This window comes from Schistocerca serialis, chromosome 2 (genome assembly GCF_023864345.2).
Source record: "Schistocerca serialis cubense isolate TAMUIC-IGC-003099 chromosome 2, iqSchSeri2.2, whole genome shotgun sequence".
Lineage (NCBI taxonomy): Eukaryota > Metazoa > Arthropoda > Insecta > Orthoptera > Acrididae > Schistocerca > Schistocerca serialis.
In genome coordinates, this window is record NC_064639.1 from 492645075 (window position 1) to 492668664 (window position 23590).

Sequence of the window (23590 nt, forward strand, 5' to 3'; positions counted from 1 at the left end):
ATATGTGACGCGCAGTAGGTAGGATTCCACTTTCTCACACTCATATCTAAAATATCGTGTGTTCGAGACCGTAGAAGGCCGAGTGGTTCTAGAATTTACGCAGAAATTCTCGAATCACTACACAGTGTAGTCCCAGAATACGTAAGTACGGGGCGGGTGCCACTAGTGCAACTGAAGTTGCCGAAAATACGTCAAGAAACAGTTTTTCCTTAATACGGAACTCACTAAAAATAACGGTAGATGAAACTGTGGTAGCAGAAGATATAAACATAGATAATTTTCGAAGATTCGTTCTCTGCTGCAGACAATTAGGGCTGGCTGCATCAGAATTCAAAGACAGAAAGTGTTTAGACTGACGGACAAATCAATATGTGAGCGGTAAACTAAACCCATGTGGTCTCAAGAACTTTTTTGCCCCTCTGTGTCGGTTGCCTTTCGACATTTTTGTGTTTGGAAGAAACGATCACACCACCATAGAGGGCTGTGATCGCCTCCATATTGGTGGGAAAATGATAATGAGACATACCATATCACTGCCTCAAGGATTCAAGGTGTACATGGACTTATTTTGCTTCGGAAGGGTTACTTGAAGGCCTTCAAGTAGATGAATGTCATCCAAGTAAGCAGTGTTCCAAAAAAGTTGGCCCCTTGCTGATGCTGAAATGGTAAGAAAATGGTCATAGTACTATTGACCAGTGTGTGTAAGGCAATTGGGCAAATTACCATTGTCAAATGATTTGACAACAAGCCTGTCATGATTGCATCACCTACAGACGACAAAACCGCCCCCCCCCCTCCCCATAATGCACAACAAGGTCTAAGAAGGATCGTTCTTACGACCATTATACAAAGGAGATGACTGACACTCCTTTGATCTGGAGACCGTTCTAGGATGGGCTTTCATATAATTTTCTCATTAACTCTATTTGTCAGCTGCATATCGTTTCTTATTAAAGTACTGGAAAAAATTAATTGCACTTTAGCAGGGAGTGTATTCAAATGTGCATTGTAGCTGAGGTAGTTAGAGACATCACTGAAATATGCTGTTACTGTGAGTTGGGTTGTTGATGTAGGAAATAAGAGTGCAGGAGAGAATGAGGAGTACACATCCTCCTTTTGTTACAATTTGAATTATTGAATGATATGGAAGTTATTTTTAAATACAAACTAAGTACACACACATTAATGGCAGTGGTAAGCATTCTTCATTCTACCAAATCAGTATGACTAAGTATGACTAGCCTGTTCGTACAAATGTCTGAAATGCAAATCTCTTTATCAGTTAATTGCAGAACACACTGAAGCTACTGGTAGGACCTGGTTCAGCTATTTAAGGTGAATAAAAAGAAAAAAAAGTTACAAAAGACAGATGTTTATTGAAAGTTAATAATATCTGCTCAAGCATTCCAAAATTTCATTTAAAATTTTAGTAAAAGTCTAGAGAAGGAAGAGTTCACAAATCGTTAGTAATGAGAACGTTTTGGAAGTAATGCCAGATGAGAAGTATAGAGTTATTTGAGGATGAAGACAGGAAAGACACCAGAGGATGATAGAATTTCCGTAGTAATGGTTAAACTTGGTGTAAAATTAATACGAAAGTCGCGTGTGAAACCGTTCCCAGGACATCCATAGAGGAAATCATTTCCAGCAATTTGGAGCAGTGTTCTAATTAGTCTATTTCACGAGAGAGGATTTAGAAAATAATAAGAAAATTGTAATCGTTAGCAGTCACATAAAAAACAACAGTTGATTTTAATGAAGCAATGAAACAAGCTAGGTTTATGACTGGATACACAACAGTGGGAACTACTTGGTTGTGAGCAAAATTGCAGTACTGGGCAATGAGTGTGAATTACTTTTTTAATTGGAACTGGTACATTTTGAAAGAAAGCTTTCCACTCAGTTTCAGCGAAATCTCAAGTATCAACATTTTCTGACGGATATACAAATCATTCGTGCCTGAAGTTAATTTTTTCTTGTGAAATGTATTGTAGCTTGCATTGTCCTAAACGTATGGCTAATCTACAACTGAGACAAGAATAATATTAGAGCTGAGGTATCGTGGAGATTTTCTGCTGTGAATATTATTTGCAAGGCTGCAATAAACTGTCTACATCACACACAGGAGAGGATTATAAATGCATGTAATGGTACTCCAAGACGATAGATAACCTGTTTTCTCCTTCCTGATCGTTATTATATGAATTCACTGTTAAGAGCGACCACCTTATTTGAGTATTTGTTTCGTCGGTCACGGCTACAAAAAGGCAAGTCTGATTCATTAATTATATGGGTCATAGTATGTGAGAAGGTGAGAGAATACCTTTTAGCAAGTCTGAAGAATATAAATCATGCTGAAAATGTTCGTTAATTACTAAAAAACGTCCAGAAAATCTTTTTACTTTTCTTAGTTGTTTGTATATGTAAAGAACTTGAAAGATTGCTTAGTTATCTCTAAAATAAGTGATTACTAAGACTGCTGCAGAGCTAATGGAACTGTGTGCATTGTCAAAGAAATAATCTCACATGCTTTGTATCAGAATCATATGGATATTAGAGGTCTTCAGCCAAGCAGCAGAAAAATGCCTCTGATCTCTTCTAGTTAAGTAAGGAGCAATATTTCCATGCAACCACTTATTCAGATAGCAAACACACCAGTTAATGATTTAGTGAGACTCTATAACAGAGATAGTGGTCTTGCATTATTTCAGTACAGCACCAGTGGAAACTAATAAAAGCAGTCGTAAATGTGCACATTATTAACTAACCAAAAATATGATCTTTGGTAAATTCACTATATCAGCTTCGACACCAAGAGTAATAATTAAATGATTATAGTAATCGCAAGTACCTGCCTCTGTCTTAACGAGTACTGTAATGACATAAACTACACTTCGGAAGAACAAGGATAAGCAGGTAGGAAATGATTAACCACCAATCTATACTGTGTCTTTGTGTCTTCAGATGCTGATTGCCAGTATGTGGCTAGGTCACAATCTAGGTACACTGTAACCATTTAGGAGCTACTGATCAGATAATGTGTATAGAAGATACCTCTCATCTATAAATTCTTTTAAAATTCAAAGTAATTAAATATATTACTTGTCTATAATTACAACAAAGTGGTCTCTTCAAAACTACTTTGTGAAGGTGATCGTGTATTCTGATTAGTGAGTGATTAATTAGTATTAACTAATTGCACAATACTAATCATTTAATTGACAGAGGGGTAACATTAAAGTTAGTTTGAAATTGAAGAGAATGACTATAATTCACGTAAATCTCAAAAAGATTGTCACTGTCTTAATGTGTAGGAATTTGGATCGTTGGCTTTGTAGATTTCGGTATTTGGGCACAGAGGGTAGTACCGCTAGACTGCGCAATATGGAATTGAATACATTTATTTTAGCACGCTGAAGAATTTATACGTCATCACTACAGCTTCCATCAGAATCTGTCAGAATTATAGGAAATTCAGAGTGAAATCTAGGATTAGGGAAACATATTCCATCAAAGCTGTTCTCTGCGATATTAAACGAAGTTTTCAGATCTTTAACCTGGATGAACAAGTAAGTAATACAGTTAAACCGAACATAACTAACCTACCTTCGTTTTGCTTATAACACTGTAATTCTTACATCAAGTACATAGAAACTTGAAATCGAATGCAAAGATTTAATGCAGAGAGTGTACAAGTTGGTCTGACAATGAATTTTATTAAAAAACTTCAATGAGTACATGGGAAAGAGAAATTTCCAACAGAGAATTAAAAGAAAAAAGTAATTGACAAGTTTTTGTAACTATCCAAGTTAAAGGCACCTACGGAATTGGCAGGAAAAGAAATAACTCGAGAAGTAAAAATGAACTGAATTTCTTTTGTTAAGTGTTTTCAAAATTAAAACGGAAAATATGCAGTGTGTAGAATCAGTTTTGAGATATAACAGGGAAACATGGATTTATAATGCTAAAACAGTTGAAAAACCAATGGTTGCTTAACGAGAAACGGCTAGATGCCTATTGGGTATTATTAAGAGGAATAGGAAAACAAACAAAGTGGTGAGGCAACAGACTGAAGAGAAAAACATAATTAAGGAAGCAAAGAAAATTAAATCGATGGTACACAGCTGAACGGCAAGTATGGGGAAGGCGCTTCTCTCTGCATTCTAAAAGACAAGAAAAAGCTGATAGGCGGACGTAATGGAAGGCGAGTAAACGATCTTAGGATATACAGAATGAGCTACAAGTACACGGATGCGTACACCTCCAGACCGTTAAGTGTGGGGAAGCCTAGAGGACACCTTTATGTTGCAGCGAATGTGAAACGGTAGATGATGATGAGAACGACGATTTACGCAAGGGACAGAAGAAGGAAGAGTCTTATGACACGGTTGGCCATGCCGAAGGTTATGTTGAGCCACCTAGTAGCAAAGAGTTTTCTTCCCGATGCACATTGCTCCCTTTCCTTGCGGTATGCAAGAACTGGAATACTCTCTTTCAAATTCTGAAGGTGGCAGGGGTAAAATACAGGGAGCGAAAGGCTATTTACAATTTGTACAGAAACCAGAGGGCAGTTATAAGAGTCGAGGGGCATGAAAGGGAAGCAGTGGTTGGGAAAGGAGTGAGACAGGGTTGTAGCCTCTCCCCGATGTTATTCAATCTGTATATTGAGCAAGCAGTAAAGGAAACAAAAGAAAAATTCGGAGTAGGTATTAAAATCCATGGAGAAGAAATAAAAACTTTGAGGTTCGCCGATGACATTGTAATTCTGTCAGAGACAGCAAAGGACTTGGAAGAGCAGTTGAACGGAATGGACAGTGTCTTGAAAGGAGGATATAAGATGAACATCAACAAAAGCAAAACGAGGATAATGGAATGTAGTCAAATTAAATCGGGTGATGCTGAGGGGATTAGATTAGGAAATGAGACACTTAAAGTAGTAAAGGAGTTTTGCTATTTAGGGAGTAAAATAACTGATGATGGTCGAAGTAGAGATGATATAAAATGTAGACTGGCAATGGCAAGGAAATCGTTTCTGAAGAAGAGAAATTTGTTAATATCGAGTATAGATTTAAGTGTCAGGAAGTCGTTTCTGAAAGTATTTGTATGGAGTGTAGCCATGTATGGAAGTGAAACATGGACGATAACCAGTTTGGACAAGAAGAGAATAGAAGCTTTCGAAATGTGGTGCTACAGAAGAATGCTGAAGATAAGGTGGGTAGATCACGTAACTAATGAGGAGGTATTGAATAGGATTGGGGAGAAGAGAAGTTTGTGGCGCAACTTGACTAGAAGAAGGGATCGGTTGGTAGGACATGTTTTGAGGCATCAAGGGATCACAAATTTAGCATTGGAGGGCAGCGTGGAGGGTAAAAATCGTAGAGGGAGACCAAGAGATCAATACACTAAGCAGATTCAGAAGGATGTAGGTTTCAGTAGGTACTGGGAGATGAAGAAGCTTGCACAGGATAGAGTAGCATGGAGAGCTGCATCAAACCAGTCTCAGGACTGAAGACCACAACAACAACATGCGCAAGCTGTGTCTTAAGTCTCTGATGTGTGGAGGCGACTGTGATGGATGTGGATTACCCACCAAAGCGAGCTGAAGACCTGTTCGTTGTGGCAGCAACGTAGTGTTTGCGCGTGAGAAACATGGAGGCGAGGACGGAGTAAGATACCGTCAGGCATTGTTCCAAGTGGACCGCTTTACACACAACAGTTCTGCACGAAAATACTCTAGATGGCAAAACAATTGAAGAGTGGAAATGGAAAACGTCCGAAGAGCTATTTTATTCATAAAACGTGTTTTCGGTGCAATTGTGTTCTCAGTACTTTGTTGCGCGTCCCGAAACTTGTTCCAAAACTTAAATTCAGGAGAAAATATTTCGCTCACTGGTAGATGATGCACCGACCTTGTGGCAAGCAGTGATTCTCAATGGAGTTTCAAAGACCATGCGTCAAGGTGTCCTCCAGTCAGTCTCACAGGTGTTTAGTGAGTGGACACTGCCTTTTTTAGCAGCGACAGAGATTTTATATTTATAGGGAATCTTAGAAATGCAAGCAAGGCCGCTGTACCTCAAGAGATACATATACCGTATTGTTGAGTATTTCTCCACACGCAGTATGATCAGAGTCTTCATACTCATTCATTACAACAAAACCATAAAAAGATCTTATTCTGAACAGAAGAATGGAAAAATATCAAGGTATTCTAAAGAGGAAGGATGACGGAGGATACACACCATGGCGTATTTCATTCGAAAGAGCATCCATGTTTGTCATTTGCCAAACATAAATATCTGTTGACAACGTTCCAATTTCTTCCTCAAAAGTAGTGGCAGTTTTATAGTAAACCTTTGCAACATCTGATCCCAAGAACTGAATTCTTTAAGAAATAGGAGTCAATACCGAATGATTCTTTTTTCTTGAATTTAGTGTTCTTAGGATTTATGAAAAATTAAAAGAAATGTGAAATGGTTTCTGTTGACTCCTGTACTAGAGTTAAAATATTACAGCTGTATGGAATGGAGTTCTGTAAGAGAGAGATGTCAACTGTACATATTTTTCTTAAATTTAATTTTGGTATGATCTCATAAAGAATTTGAAATAAAATTTAAATGGTTTTTGTTGACTACAGTACTGTCAGTTAAAATATTGAAGCTTTGTGTCTGCTCTTGTATGGTCACAAATAAAACTAATTGCTTCCATATAAAGGTGCTTTAAACAAAACTTTTTTATTAGGCCTTATAATCAGTCAGTTTCCTGCTATGGCCCTTAGGACGTTTTTAATAAAGTGTTTAGTTTCTAATTGGTCACTATAATTTTTTTTGAGTGATAATTTGGGCAACATAGTTCTGTGGTATCACAGCTTCTCAGTTTTTTGGATTCAGATAATTTACATATGAAGTGGAATACACTGCATTTCGATTCTCGTGGTAAATGTGATACTTGGCACTTGCCCTCAATTATCTATTGACCAGCTCTTTCCTTTTCTGAATCTGTGTGGTATCGTTAGCAGACGATAAATCTTTTATTCTGGGTACTTTTAAAACTAAATCCCATAGCAAGAACAATTATTCTTTGTTAGTCCTGTAGTCCAGTTGTGTCCGATAAGGTACTGACTATGTTGACCATAATGTCTCAGAAATTGCTGCCTCATAAGACGATCATCCAAATGGTCAGCAGAATATCTATTGTGTGCGTTTTGCTTCTTCTTCTTCGTAGCAGATGAGTGAATCTCATCCGGTCAGGATTGCCGGTCCTGCAGTAATTTGTACACGGGCCACTCAATCGACTTTTAATATTTTCCCTGTACGTACCGTCACGCCATTTCTTGCTCCTTCTCATCGTCACTAAATTTCGTGACGTTAACTCTAAGCTGGTCCAGCTGCCCACGTAGGCATTTTCAGCGATCACTCTTCCTGCTTGCGATGTGAGACACCGATGCACCCTCGTTGCTACTGAAGCGTGGCTGCACATGGGCACATGCCCATGTTAGTTCCTTCATATGCTTTGTTGACGTATCGTGTTCGTATTGTACGGTGGTGAGAGAAAGAGAAGGAAGAAACCCCGTGCTGGGACATAGCCTACTGGTCTCAAGCAGGTTAACGAACCTATCTGACAGATGGATCACCATCAGCAGTGTCGCTTGTCCTCACTCCTTGCATCAAACGGAAAAGGTCGGCAATAGATTTGGGGGATCAGGAATTTAACGCCACCAGCTCCCTTCGCCTTGCCGGCAAACTACTGCTGCTGGTGAAAAGTGCTTTCATCACCAGGATTCAAAATAGGATTCTGAGGCCAGTAACAGTACACAGGAGTGCTTCAAACATCTCGCCTAGGGAGGGGCAGGTAGAAAAAAAAGAAGTCTACAGACCTAAAGTTTAGACAGAGATGTGAAAGAAGTTTGAGAATTTATATCTAAGCTGACATTATAGTAAAACAGGGAAAAACAATCTCCGCCTCTCGTCATAGCAACCCTTTTGTTTCGAACAAGGGTGTCAGGTTGAGAGGCACCCACTTGCCTTTCTCATACTGTGGCATCAAGCAGTCAGGCCTGCAAGATGAGTGGTTTGCCAAGCGAGTGGAATCTTCCTTAATTTATCGAGCAACATGAATTCTCGTATCTTACTATTTAGTTACAAATTATCCTCCTGTATGAATAATACGCAACGGAAACACGCATCTGACTATCAGTGATTTATAGATCTCTGACTGTACACTACGCACTGGCAATACCACATTTACTTTTTGTCTTTTATTTAACGGCTCTTATTAACACGTGGCCATCCCACTGAATACGAATGGCGCACACATTATAAATTCGGGACATTATGACAACATACAATTCAATGAAAAAGGCCACCATTCTCTTTCTTTTCACTATCTGATTTATTCCTAAACACACAAATTCTACAACCTACATCAATATCACATGAGAAATTCCGCCCAGTGGGCATGGCTTTACGTTAGTGAATCTCTATACTATGGTCTCGTAATCTATTTACCGCAACAGTGCACTCCCTGGATCGGATGGTGGATCTTTTATTATACCTCACACATCGCCTCTCACAATAATCCTCACGAAACTTTCCTCCAGATCGAGCGATACAGAAGGAACAGGCATACCCACAAATCTTTCGAAACTACCTTGCTACTCCCATGCAAAACACACATACCCAAATTACAAGACATACACAACACAACAATATGAAATATTACACAAAGAACGGTTACAACTTCATCACTTTCCGCTTTCCCACTTCAATCAATATTTATCCCAGTTTCACACGATACTGCCCCACTTTGTAATTCTACTTTCCTACTGTGAACTCTGGAGATAAACGCACGTCTTCCTGTGCAATGCAAGCCAAGTGGCGTTGCTGGAAAAACGGCCGACTCACCTTGATTCTCTCTCAGAGTTTAAATTTAGCGTCACACGGAATGATATTTCTTAAATACTTCAACTTATGATACACACGCTATTTCTTAAATATTTCAGCTTATTGTACACACGCTATTAATTCTTAAATATTTCAGCTTATTGTACACACGCTATTAATTCTTAAATATTTCAGCTTAAGCTCACGGAAGTATCTCAACTTATAACTACACGCGGGCTCTTTGTGACCGTTGGTTTACTACAATCCCCTTAAAATTACCTGCCTCACTTTGTAATTTTCCCCACAAAAGGTCCTGTGAAAGAGAAATTATTAATTCTAACTTCTCTTAAATATTCCACATCCATACCATGCCTCCACTCTTTCATTACGGAGCACAACAAAAAAACAGGTCTTTACAGCAGAAGGTTCAGCGGCAGAGTACCTGAAACATGGCCGTATTCCGATTCTCTCGCACCTCTCTCGAAGTGGGAGAAGCACCCTGCTACCTTATTGGTCAGCCACATTTCAGACGCTCAAAGCTCTGGTAACTTCCATCTCTTTGGTCTCACCAAAGGTAGCCAAAGGATCGACTCAAAGATGATCATATATTCCGATTCACTATCTGTGGTTAGCAGACGACCATACATTCATTCCCTTCACAGATCTCACCAAACTGGATGTAGGGATTTATTTTGAGGGAGTGCACATGTGATCAATTAAATAAATAAATTGTCATTCTTTCCCACACTGGTATCCGGCTTCGCTGTATTAATTGAAATTGAGTTACTTTTACACAAAAAATGTGTTGTTCTGACAAGTATTTCGTACCTATTTTCAATGTTGGGCGGTACTGTACCCTTTCACCACCGGCTACCCATGCAGAAAAAAATGGCACGGTACTATCCTTGCAATGCGAGGGTAGTTCCGAACATTTTTTTTTTTTAAGAAAATTGTATTAAAACAAACGTAGCAATTCATCAAAATAACCAGGAGGAGACCTTAGCCCCTGGTGACCTCAAATTGACGACCAAATGTTGTTACTTTACCAAATTGGCAGTTGTTGCATTATTGTACTCTCCACAATCCGGAGTAACGTACACATACTAATTTACAACAATCTACATGACAAATAAAACATCACATCATAGAAATGAAAAAATAATCTTGAGATAAAATTTTGCTTTAGTTACTGGGATCTTCGTTATTTTTATGAGTAATCCAAATTTCAATAATTCTAAAACAAATAAAAAATACTTTCTCTGTTGTCACACATATAGACGACAAGAACTTGCATTTCGACTAGCCTTCGTTACACTTTAATGTGAAATGTCACCACTGTGATAATAAAAATAAGTGGCTTCAGTCAAAACACCAACAAGATTATTACTATGGACGACATCAAAATACATCAGTTAATTCCGATATTTGTTGTGCAATGCAAACTCTTGTCCCCTGTGACAATCTTACTGATCAATGCTACATGAACCGCTACGTTAGTATTACGCCACTGGCTTATAATTAGAGTATCATTGTACCAAATATTCTAATAAACATGCTACGTGAACTTGATAACCCAGAACAGACAAAAAACAAACACTAAGTATTCTAAACACAAATGTTGATGAAATACCATTACACTTGCTGTCCCTTCAGGAATGAAACACATAAAAAAAACATTTACACAATTACAAATACATTATTCCCTATCTTGCGAGTCACACGGAAACCTTTCATCCTGTGATTTTCTTGTGGTCAAAAAGTTGCTGATAGTTTTCCTAGAACCACTGTCTCGGTGTCTAAGCTCTCCCATGGTTACCCGGACGAAAATCTTTGAGTCACTCAAATCGGCATTTTGAACACGCACTGGACAGTAAACTGTATCTCACATTAAACACAAATGTCATAGTCACTGTCAGAGTACCATCCACACGAATCTGTTCGTCCAAAAAAATGGCGCTACAACTACTATTACCCACGGTTCTGTCCTTTCAGTTCATGGTGTAATTAAAAGTCGTAAGTTTCAACAAACAGCACTTATTCCCGCACCAGTTCAAGAAATGTCTCCTACTACATACGCAAATGTCAATGTCCCACTCTAGTTTCTTGCCTTCATACAATAATTGTTCACCAAACGACAACTGTCCTCTAAGTATACCAAGTGTCCCACGTGCAATTCACAAAGCACACTTAACAAGTCACTGCCAAAAGTTTATGGATCCCACCATTCAGTGGTCAAGACAAAACAAAACGATCGTCCTGTCTGCTAAAGACAAAATCTTTTCCACCACTCACAACGTGGAAACACCAGTCCTTCACTTTCCACATTATGGAAAGTCGCAGTCATCTTGTTTCACGGCTCCACAGTCCAGTACTAGTTATTAGCTGCTGGTAAAAAAAATGCTCGCCGGGCTCTGCCGCGCCTCGTCCATTCTGCAGTAGCGCCGCTGCGCGCGCCGTTGAGCAGAAGAAACCACCCGCTGTTGCCTCCGCGGGATACCTTCCCCAGTCGTAAGGGTGGCGGAACTCATGAATGGCCAGTGGTACGTGCGTGTCGCCCCAGGCCGTTGACCTTCTGTAGCGGGCGCGTGGAGTGTACCCCGTCCGACAGTGGAGTGGGGAGTGCCGCGGCTCTGTCGCCTGTCGCCATGGCATCGTCAGCTCGGCCCGCTAGCGGTATGGGCGTTACGACACCCAATCAGTTAGCCTTCCGTGCATCTCGCAACATTACAGACAAAAGGAAATTCTTACATTAAAATTATACACCCTAGTTTTCTACACATACAACATCAACATTTATCTCTTTTCTATAGACAGCCCACACTCGTTCTATTCATTGTACCTGTCGTCCCTCATACAAAACATGAAAGTGTAAAAAAAAAAAAAAAAGAATAATAAACAATCTATACAACTCATAATTACAATATCAAATAGCAGGCTACTCTAACATCCTATCACAGTGAAAATATTAGAAACTTTATCCTAAAACTACAATATACAATGAACTTTTGTGCTTGTGACACACTGAAATTAATACCCCTTGAAAGTGTTCTAACAAAAAATAAGAATAATCTACATAGCTCACAATTACCTACCACATGTTATTAAATAGTAAACTACTTTAACATCCTAACACAACAAACATTTTAGAAACTGATGACTCTAAATCTACAACATACAATGCACCTTTGTGCTTGTGACAGACTGAAATTAGTATCTTTCTATATATTTTACCTTTTTATTATATATAACAACATTTCTAGGACATGTATGAACCATCCACATGATGTCAGATCCTGACCTGCCATCGAGGTTCATCCCAATCAAACAATACATAATAATGTTGTAGTTACAGAACGGTAGCATCCCCTTTACAGGAGTGTGCGCATTGATCACACTACTCTACGACTCTCACTCACCAGACATCACATTTTCCCTCTCATTCAATCCATAGATACACTAACAGAATAGGTCTAGAAGTCGGCTAACCTTAACACCACCACACTCACGACAACATACCATACCTTAGCTCCCTTATACTCAACCACATAACACATGAAGCTGTTTCGGAGATAGCTTTCCAGTCTCCGAATTCGTCCTTTCAGTCTGGCACCTCTCTCCATCGGCTTACCTCTGCATTCACTTTATGCTAAATATCAACTTAGAATTGCGACATTTCATCTAAGAACAAAAAATACACAAATTATTCATCCTGAAAAATAACTGTACACATTATTGGTACCGTTTTGATTAGTTATACTGGTACCAGGCTTCAACAACAACAAAAAATATTATTTTTGCCAAATCGCAAATGTTATGCTAAGAATTAGATCTACACTTATATTACATCTTACGTCAGTATTCCACAACGTTCACCATCTGGATCTCATACTCCCTTTGTGTCCTTTCACATTGTGCAGTTGTCCTCATCTCTTCATTCGTATTTCGGCTCTCCGTCCGTCCATTACTCCATCATTTCCTGGTCTTCCTTCGCCATTAGCATCTATCTCTATTGCAGCATACACAGGCCTCTCTGTAACATACATCTAAGACATCTCCACATTATTCAATTCTACTCACCTTTATTTACCACTGTTTCATCACGTCGAATCTCTCTTTATTAATCACACTGCTTCACGTCGCTTCTCTCCTTAAATAACACCTTTATCCACTACTATTTATCACGTCGCTTCTCTGTCTACCATCTTTATCCACTCATTAATCATCACTTCGTTTCTGCTTGATCCTTATTCATATGACAAAAAATACGTACATACCCCACTCTGTCGACTCCTGTTCATGACTCATTCGACCAGTCTATTCCGTCATACTTCCTGACATCCCGCCTGAAAATTCTTATGTTCGATTTGCCCCTGCACAACGTTACACATTACAAATAAATACACTGACTATCTACCATAAATTGCCTATTTTCGATCTATCCTTAACTTTTCCATAATTTGATGTTAGAAATGTGATGAAGCCCACGAGATTGTTTTCCCTTGATCGTCTCAATTGTGACAATGATTGTCCTGACGTGAACGCAATGACTGCCTATCCTCTCTTCGCCCATCATTTTGATTTTCCCCTCTTCTTCCATCTCTGTCCCATCTTCTATTTTCCCGGTTTGCTGGTCGATATCCCCATGAATTCTGCCCCCTATTTCCTCACCATCTTCCATTTCCGTCATTCCTCTGATTCCATGCTCTCCTGTCATTCTGATAGTTTCTACCGTTCCTATCCTCAACTCTGTCTGACCTAAGAGTCATGTCGCCGTTCACAATGTTGCTCTCATTACCCAGTTCCTGTAAGAAGTGCTGAAATGACGCAGAATCGTTCAAGCCTCTGCCTGCTATCACTATATCTCTGCGCAATCTCACTGGCAACTTCGTTATACAGATCCTAATGAGCTCCCCAGTTTCGTATGGCACATCCAAATACCTGTTTCGTCTCAGCATTTCCTGATAACACGACACTGGATCTCTTATACCACCTCCGTTACAATTTGGCATCATCAATATGCTTTGCTTAACCTGGTCCTGCTTACTTTTCGGCCAGAATTCATTTAAAAATTTGTCACAAAACATCTTGTAGCTACTACAGTCTTTAATAACTTCCTGCATTTTCGCTCTAGCCTCGTCCCTCAAATGGTTACACACAAACTTCATTTTTAGGAGCGGTCCCCACGATGAAGGTAATGAATCTTGAAATTGAGACAGCCACAGGCATGGATGTTGGTAATTATCAGGATCCGGAAAACAAGTGTACGTTTGTACCGACACGAAGTGTCTCCTACATTCTTCTTCCGCATTTATGTTTTCCGACCTTGGGCTATACCCAGTTGGGTTTGCCACCTGTTTTATCCGACACAACCGTTCTTCTAACTCTCTGAGTTCGTCATCCTCTTTCTGCCTATTTTCGATTTTTGAATTTATCTCACTCTCCCTCCGCAGTCTACCTGGTGGTGTTTCACCTTCGCTTCTGCACGCTAATTGCAACTGTGCTAGTTCTTCCCTATGTTTCCTATTTCTTTCTAATTGTGCCTCTTTAAACTGTAATAGTGATTGTATCTCCTCCTGGTCGGCATAAACCTCTCGCTGCGTACTGTCAGAGCCTGTTTCGCCTCTTATACTGATCATTTCTACATCTGCGCTAATCGTATTCATTCTGACCACTACCTCCGCAACTTCATCCCTGTGTTTATTTAGCGCCATTTCCTGCCGTGTGACTTGAGCTTCCACGCTGTCTAATGCCCCTTGTTTATCTGCAAGTAAGTCCTCCACTATCTCTTTGATTCGCTCATCCGGCCACACGCCCCTATGTTCTGTAATATCGCTTTCTATTGCACTTATTCGTACCTCCAAATTATTGGCTTTTTCTTTCACAGCATCACATTCTTGCTGCACCGCATCCAGATTCTTCTCCCCCTTATCTAACCGATTATTAACTGCGGACAGACGCTCATCGATAACTGTGTGTAGCTTCCTCATTGCCTCTTTATTTCCCTTATCAATTGCCTCCAATCTTTCCTTATTTGCTTCCAATCTCTCCTTAGTCTCCCTATCCATTGCTTCCAATCTCTCCTTAGTCTCCCTATCTCTCTCCTTAGCCTCCCTATCTCTCTCCTTATTCTCCCTATCTCTCTCTCCTTATTCTCCCTATCTCTCTCCTTATTATCTCTATTGATTGCTTCTAATCTTTCGTTAGTTGCTTCAAATCTTTCCTTAGTCTCCCTATTCATCGCTTTATTATCTCTACTCATCGCTTCTAATCTTTCGTTAGTCCCCCTACTCATCGCTTGTAAAAACTGCAGTATCACATCGTTATTTCCTACTTTCGACGCGCTCACCTCGTTCGCCTGAGAAACCGTAGCTTCGCTAAGGGTAGCTGCACTTTCACCGCACACCTGGCCTAGTCTCGGCTCGCCCGCGTCGTCGGGAAAAGCCCGCGTTTGTGGACAAAGCCCGCCGCATAAAGGATCCCCTTGCAGCGGTCCACTGAACAATACAGTCTCTTCGGAGTGTCTGCCGTCCCCGCTCATTAACCCATGGTCAACAGCTACTTCCTGCTGCACTGCTACGTTCACGCCAGAATCGCTATTCTCCATTGTGGCTACGTTTTTCGACTGCGACCTAGTTACTACGGACATTACGCAAAAAAAAAATTATGAAACGATCTTCCAGCCTTGTGCGATATAGCAATTAATTACATAAAATAAAATAAAAGATCCTCACCAATCCAGAAAGAATTTGCAAACAGAAAAAATTTTACTTCTTAGCGCTACCACAATACATTCCATAAAAAAAATCTTAACAGCAAACCCTAACAACAAAATATCCTAACAAAAACGATCCTGGCAAAGGAATCCTGGCGACAAATTAAATATTCTGGTAATAAAATTATCGTGGCAAAAACGGAATCCTGGCAGGGTCGAAATTATGAGAGGCACCCACTTGCCTTTCTCATACTGTGGCATCAAGCAGTCAGGCCTGCAAGATGAGTGGTTTGCCAAGCGAGTGGAATCTTCCTTAATTTATCGAGCAACATGAATTCTCGTATCTTACTATTTAGTTACAAATTATCCTCCTGTATGAATAATACGCAACGGAAACACGCATCTGACTATCAGTGATTTATAGAACTCTGACTGTACACTACGCACTGGCAATACCACATTTACTTTTTGTCTTTTATTTAACGGCTTTTATTAACACGTGGCCATCCCACTGAATACGAATGGCGCACACATTATAAATTCGGGACATTATGACAACATACAATTCAATGAAAAAGGCCACCATTCTCTTTCTTTTCACTATCTGATTTATTCCTAAACACACAAATTCTACAACCTACATCAATATCACATGAGAAATTCCGCCCAGTGGGCATGGCTTTACGTTAGTGAATCTCTATACTATGGTCTCGTAATCTATTTACCGCAACAGTGCACTCCCTGGATCGGATGGTGGATCTTTTATTATACCTCACACATCGCCTCTCACAATAATCCTCACGAAACTTTCCTCCAGATCGAGCGATACAGAAGGAACAGGCATACCCACAAATCTTTCGAAACTACCTTGCTACTCCCATGCAAAACACACATACCCAAATTACAAGACATACACAACACAACAATATGAAATATTACACAAAGAACGGTTACAACTTCATCACTTTCCGCTTTCCCACTTCAATCAATATTTATCCCAGTTTCACACGACACTGCCCCACTTTGTAATTCACCTTCCTACTGTGAACTCTGGAGATAAATGCACGTCTTCCTGTGCAATGCAAGCCAAGTGGCGTTGCTGGAAAAACGGCCGACTCACCTTGATTCTCTCTCAGAGTTTAAATTTAGCGTCACACGGAATGATATTTCTTAAATACTTCAACTTATGATACACACGCTATTTCTTAAATATTTCAGCTTATTGTACACACGCTATTAATTCTTAAATATTTCAGCTTATTGTACACACGCTATTAATTCTTAAATATTTCAGCTTAAGCTCACGGAAGTATCTCAACTTATAACTACACGCGGGCTCTTTGTGACCGTTGGTTTACTACAATCCCCTTAAAATTACCTGCCTCACTTTGTAATTTTCCCCACAAAAGGTCCTGTGAAAGAGAAATTATTAATTCTATCTTCTCTTAAATATTCCACATCCATACCATGCCTCCACTCTTTCATTACAGAGCACAACAAAAAAACAGGTCTTTACAGCAGAAGGTTCAGCGGCAGAGTACCTGAAACATGGCCGTATTCCGATTCTCTCGCACCTCTCTCGAAGTGGGAGAAGCACCCTGCTACCTTATTGGTCAGCCACATTTCAGACGCTCAAAGCTCTGGTAACTTCCATCTCTTTGGTCTCACCAAAGGTAGCCAAAGGATCGACTCAAAGATGATCATATATTCCGATTCACTATCTGTGGTTAGCAGACGACCATACATTCATTCCCTTCACAGATCTCACCAAACTGGATGTAGGGATTTATTTTGAGGGAGTGCACATGTGATCAATTAAATAAATAAATTGTCATTCTTTCCCACACTGGTATACGGCTTCGCTGTATTAATTGAAATTGAGTTACTTTTACACAAAAAATGTGTTGTTCTGACAAGAATTTCGTACCTGTTTTCAATGTTGGGCGGTACTGTACCCTTTCAAGGTATTTGAGAAAGGAGAGAGAGTACGGGTTTGCATAGGCCTTCGCAAAAAGTTGTCCCGAGTACTTATTATTGTTTAAAAACTTGTTGATTTCTGATGCCAGGGGCCCCGAAGAGAGGAAAACGACGTTGAAGGTGCTGTATAAGAGACCGACTGGAGCGGTTCGTTCCATGTCCTCGAGAAACTCGTCCAGCGGGTAGGCGTCCGCTTCGGCGGCCAGACCGAGGGCGCGCAGCGTGCTCTGCAGCTCGCCGTGGAACAACGTCAGCAGGTCGGCCAGCTGCCGCCGGTGCACCTCCTCGCTGGCGCTGCCGTACAGGAAGTGCTGCACGTCCACAGCGGGGCTGCCCGTCGTCGACAGCTGCAACATCGAGGCACATGTCGTTATAAGTGCTAAGAATTAGGTGGCTTAAAACGGTTGGAAGAAACACCAACACCAAAACCCACATACACTGAAGAGACAAAGAAACTGGTACACCCGCCTAACATCATGTCTGGCCCACGCGAGAGAGCAGAATTGCCGCAACACGACGTGTCATAGAGTCAACTAAAGTCTGAAGTAGTGCTGGAGGGAACTGACACCATGAATCCTGCAGGGCTGTCCTTGAAACCGTAAGAGAACGAGGGGGTGGAGATCTCTTCTGAAAGCATCCAAGATACTCTCAATAATGTTGGTGCTTGGGGAGTTTGGTGGCCGGAGGAAGTCTTTAAATTCACAAGAGCGTTCCTGGAGCCACTCTGTAGCCATTCTAGATGTGAGGGGTATCGCATTGTCCTGCTGGAATTGCCCAACTTCGTCGCAATGCACCATGGGAATGAATGGATGTGGGTGATCAGACGAGATACTTGCGTACGTGTCACCTATCAGAGTCGTATCTAGAAGTATCAGGGGTCCCATAGCACTCCAACTGCTGCACATGTCCCACACCATTTAAGAGCCTCCACCAGCTTGAACTGTCCCATGCTGACATGCAGGGTCCATGGGTTCAAGAGGTTGTCTCCATACCCGTAAACGTCCATCCGCTGCATCCCATCGCTCGTGCACCACATTGAAACTCACATAAATCTTGATGACGCGCTATTGTAGCAGCAGTAAGCGTTCTAACAACTGCGCCAGACACTTGCTGCCTTATATAGGCGCTGCCGACTGCAGCCGTATTCTTCTGTTTACTTATCTCTCTATCTGAATACGCAAGCCTGCACCAGTTTCTTTGGCGCTTCAGTGTACATCCAGTTCCAGTATCGTTTGAAGAGAAGCACGCGTATCCTGTACATTGCAGACATTCATAACATACACTCACCACAACCTGTTCTTCCTCCTAGAACACTCTGGTGACACCGCCGACCCAGTAACACACTTAACCTTTACTTTCGAATAGTATAATACAAGAAAAATTAAATCCACAGAAAAATCAAACGACCTTCTTTGATTCAGATTTCCTTCTCTCCACTTAGAGCCGAAACATTCCTATTACTAAGTCATCAAGGCATTTAGGAATACAACTTGACAGATAAGTAGCATGGAATTTATACCAACATAAAATACAATACAAAACCCGTGTCCGATTAAAGCTGCTGAAATTTCTAATACGCCGCATCTCGTGTGTACATCTTTCAGCCATTAGCCACACCTATAATACACTCGTCCACTCTATACTAATATATGCCAACATTGCATGGACCTCCGACTCTCCTAAATTCTTTACCCTCAAATCCTAAGAAGACATGAGCTCAGAGTCACCTTCCCCCTATCTTTCCGAACATGCATCCATTTCCCACACATTTTCCTCTCCTTGGAGACCAGCGGAACACATGGATTAATATGATAGCCCAATTGCGACAAGTATTAATCACCAATCCAGGAACACTGCTGCACCACTGCACTCATATCCTACCTTCGGAGCACCTCCGCGCCTTATGCATCCTGTCCTCTCGGAACTTAAACAAGTAACGTCTAAACGTCTCCTTCAGGCGCTTATCAGCAGCAGTAATATGTTTAGAAAATTACGTGACACAGAGCCGTATAGTATTCATTTATTATTGCTACCGGTCTCGGTCATAAACCGTCATCTTGCTACTGTAGGAACGCAAATAAAGAGACCAACTATACATATAACAACAACACTGATCTTCATAACAATAACAGATCATACGATACCTAACGAAGAATGAACAATACTACTCATATACCACACAAATTGAGGCATAGAAAGACACCTACTGGTATACAGGCACAAAGATGAAGCAAACTAGTTGACATAAACAATAGAGTGATATATAACTACATAATTAGCAAATAAAAACAGTTGATTGGCGACTCCATGGAGTTCTGTGTGCACAACGACCATTGGATTAATAAAATTAGAAGGAAGGTAAGCTTGGCCGTAATTTTGATGATTTATTAACAGCCAGTGCTGGAAGTTAAAATTCTTTACATAGCTATCAGTCAATAAGAAACAAATGTTCACAAATACACCTGAGTATAAACCAACTCTTGTTAAGAACATACATTTAGCGTACAAATTAAAGCTCGTAGGCACTGGTGTCTAGTTATTAGCAGTAACAGAAGATATGAAACGATCACAATAACTGAAGCCCGTGTTCACATTCACCTATACAGCAGACCTCGGTGTGATAGGGGCTTAAAACGACCTCTACGTGACATGTGTCACGTGAAGACTTAACATTACTCTATTTGGCAGGAGATTACCACAAAATACCAAATGTGCACTTGTAAATCATTAATTGAATAGTTCAAATTTTAAAATTTTACATTAAAAACGCATAGCAAAAGGAACGAAGAAATGCGCACTTAAAAAACATGCAAGAGTAAAAATCAACAGGTAAAATTATAAGGTGTCAGATTACAGGACTAGTAAAAAAGAAAAATATGCAAATTACATGACATCAAATATAACAGAATTTGTTAAAGCACACTAACCGCCATCTGGCGCGGGAGGTCAGAGGTGCCAAGTTCTTAATTTACGTAAAATATTATGTTGAATCCAAGAAGTCAGATACATAAATAGTGGTGAATGTACAATATACGTCACGCTTTAACAGGTCAGAATGTCATAAAACACATAATGCTTTACAAAAAAAATGTAGGGTGCAGAATAAAATTTTTTCTATCGTGTTTAACGACATGATGATACACACATCTCATTCGTCCCGTTGGGACATGTTGACACATTATAACTATTTCTGAGGCTTACAAAAATCATCATAATTATGAAAAGCAGAATGATATAAAAGCACATTGTGGATGCAGAGATCGATTAGAGCACTCATGACTGAGAACACGTAATGCAGGAGATTTGATGTTATAAAGACTGAGATGCGTGAAAAATTCGGGCAGCATGCATGAAGTTTTAATAGATTTATTGTCCGCAGCTCTTGGTCGTGCGGTAGCGTTCTCGCTTCCCGCGCCCAGGTTCCCGGGTTCGATTCCCGGCGGGGTCAGGTATTTTCTCTGCCTCGTGCTGACTGGGTGTTCAGTGATGTCCTTAGGTTAGTTATGTTTAAGTAGTTCTGAGTTCTAGAGGACTGATGACCATAGATGTTAAGTCCCATAGTGCTCAGAGCCATTTGAACCATTTAATACATTTATTCTTTGCCTACTAAGACACTCCTACAGTTCAGCCAACTTAAGGAAATCTCTGACACTTGGTGGCGGTTTTGACGGCTTGCAAATGCGAAGCTGTTATGGCTGCAGACGAAAACAACAGCCTACAGAGCTTTGAAGAGGCGATGCCATACTGATATTTGCAAAATCTTGCCGTAGACGGTCGATGTAGCTGGACTCGGTGTTCAGGAAAGCTATGTTTCTTAATTTCGATACTGCACTCCTACGTATTACATTATGCATATTTTTTTGTACGACACTTTCATAATTTCAAAGGTGGTGGAAGTGACGTCCGTTGATTTCCAGGGCTTCCATTAGATTACGTTTTCGGTTTTATTTGATAATCGGAGGACGTGGGAGTGTGGCTGGTAGCTGCGGCCCTGACTCAGTCCTTGGTCACAGGGGAAACTACCCATTGCACCCCCAAAAGATTTAGTGGTAAAATAGCCCGTCAAAATCTGAAGAAATATCAAGCATGGAAACAAGAAGAAGCTGTGATGAACTGTTAAAAAAAAAAGGAAGAAGAAGAAAAATAAGAACAGAGAACTATCCAAGCTCAAGATGTCCAACATCGAGCGAACTGCAAGAATTATGGCGTCGTGATTGCATGGGTAAGGAGTTGGCTGGAAAGCGAGAGGCCCGTGTTCAAATCTCCTTCGTACCCCATTTTTTCCCAAAAATAATGAATTTTCTCTCTGGTTGTGGATGTCTGTTCTCCATCTGTAGTCTTTGGAGGTGTCATACTAAACGTTGGTTATAGACCATGAGCCATGTGGTAAGAATATATTACCGTCGCAAGTAAATAAATGAAAACAACAAATAAATGGGTGTGAACTGGAGGTCCATTCCTTACAAATCACTGCTGCCAAAGCACGTTACACAACGACACAGACACAGATTTAAATACAGCGTACAGAAAAATAAATGACCGGACGGACAGTTCATAATTTTGTGAAGAAAAAATAGGCAAGAGGGAGATTTGAACACGGGTCTCCCCATTCGCTGTCCAAAACCGTGACCACAGAATCACGAGACCGTGCCTTTTTCAAATTCGTTCGATGCTGCACATTTTTAGCTTACACTGTTCACTGTTTCAATTTTGCTTATTTTTTCCCAGTTTAGTACACCTTCCCGTAATCAGGCTTGATCTGTATTGGGTGTTTGACGGGCTATCCATTAGACCATCTCACCACTAAATATTAAGAGAGTGCGATGGCGAGTTTCCCATGTCAGTACAGTACTGCAGCCTCCAGCAGCGTTCGTGTTCAGCTAGCATAGTTGTTACGTCTCTGTCTGATAGACCAAAATGTTGTAGCATGCTGAAAAATTCCTGTAAAGTCATTCTTCTATAGAATAGAAAAACAGACCAACATAATGTTACTAAGGTAACTGCGAAGAAACCATGGGTAACAGAAGAATTACTCCAGTTCGTCGATGAAACAAGGAAGTACAAAAATGCTCAGGGATATTCAGGTATACGAAAATATAAATCCCTTAAGAATGAAATAAATAGGAAGTTCAAGGAAGCTAAGGCAAAATGGCTGCATGAAAAATGTGAAAAATTGGAAAAATAAATGATTGTTGGTAGGGTTGGCTCCGGTGAAATTGTAAAGAAAGGGTGATAATATAAAAAGTGCAACGGGAATTCCATTGTTAAATGCAGAGGAGAGAGCGGACAGGTGGAAAGAGTACAATGAAAGCCTTGGTGAGGGGGAAGACTTGTCTGATGTTAGAAGAAGAAACAGGAGTCGATATAGAAGAGGGTGGGGACCCAGTATTAGAATCATAATTGAAGAGAGTTTTGGAAGATTTGAGAAAAGTAAGGCAGAAAGTATAATTAACATCCCATCAGAATTTCTAGAATAATTTAAGGGTAGTGGCAACAAACTGACTATTCTCGTTGGTGCACAGAATCTATGAGTCTGGCGGTATACCATCTAACCTTCCGAAACATGTCATCCACAGGATTTCGATAGTAATAAAAATAATAATAATAATAATAATAATGTCGTGTGACGAAGGCCTCCCGTCGGGTATACCGCTCGCCTGCTGCAAGTCTTTCGATTTGACGCCACTGCGGCGACTTGCGCGTCGGTGGGGATGAGATAATGATGATTAGGACAACACCCAGTCCCTGAGCGGAGAAAATCTCCAACCCTGCCGGGAATCGAACCCGGGCCCTTAGGATAGACAGTCTGCTGCACTAACCACTCAGCTACCGGGGGCGGACGATTTCGATGACATCAAGAGATGACAAGTGCCAGAATTGTTCCACAACAAGCTCAACAGCTCACGCTTCCTAGCTGCTGACGAGGATAATATACAGAAAAATGGAAAAAAAATTGAAGATGTATTAGATGACGATCATTTTTGCCTCAGGAAAGGCAAAGATACCAGAGAGGAAGTTCTGA

The 23590-nt window shown here is 40.5% G+C and overlaps 1 protein-coding gene across 1 annotated transcript in view; it reads right to left on the minus strand.

Annotated features, from left to right (window-relative positions):
* Positions 1 to 582: 582 nt before the first annotated feature.
* Positions 583 to 23590, minus strand: part of LOC126456124 (uncharacterized) — a 41812-nt gene continuing 18804 nt past the window's right edge. Inside the window, exons 2-3 of the mRNA XM_050091878.1 lie at positions 17547 to 17915; positions 583 to 657 (exon numbers count right to left, since the gene is read on the minus strand). Of these exons, the coding sequence (XP_049947835.1) occupies positions 583 to 657; positions 17547 to 17915 (444 nt within the window). The remainder of the gene's footprint in view (positions 658 to 17546; positions 17916 to 23590) is intronic.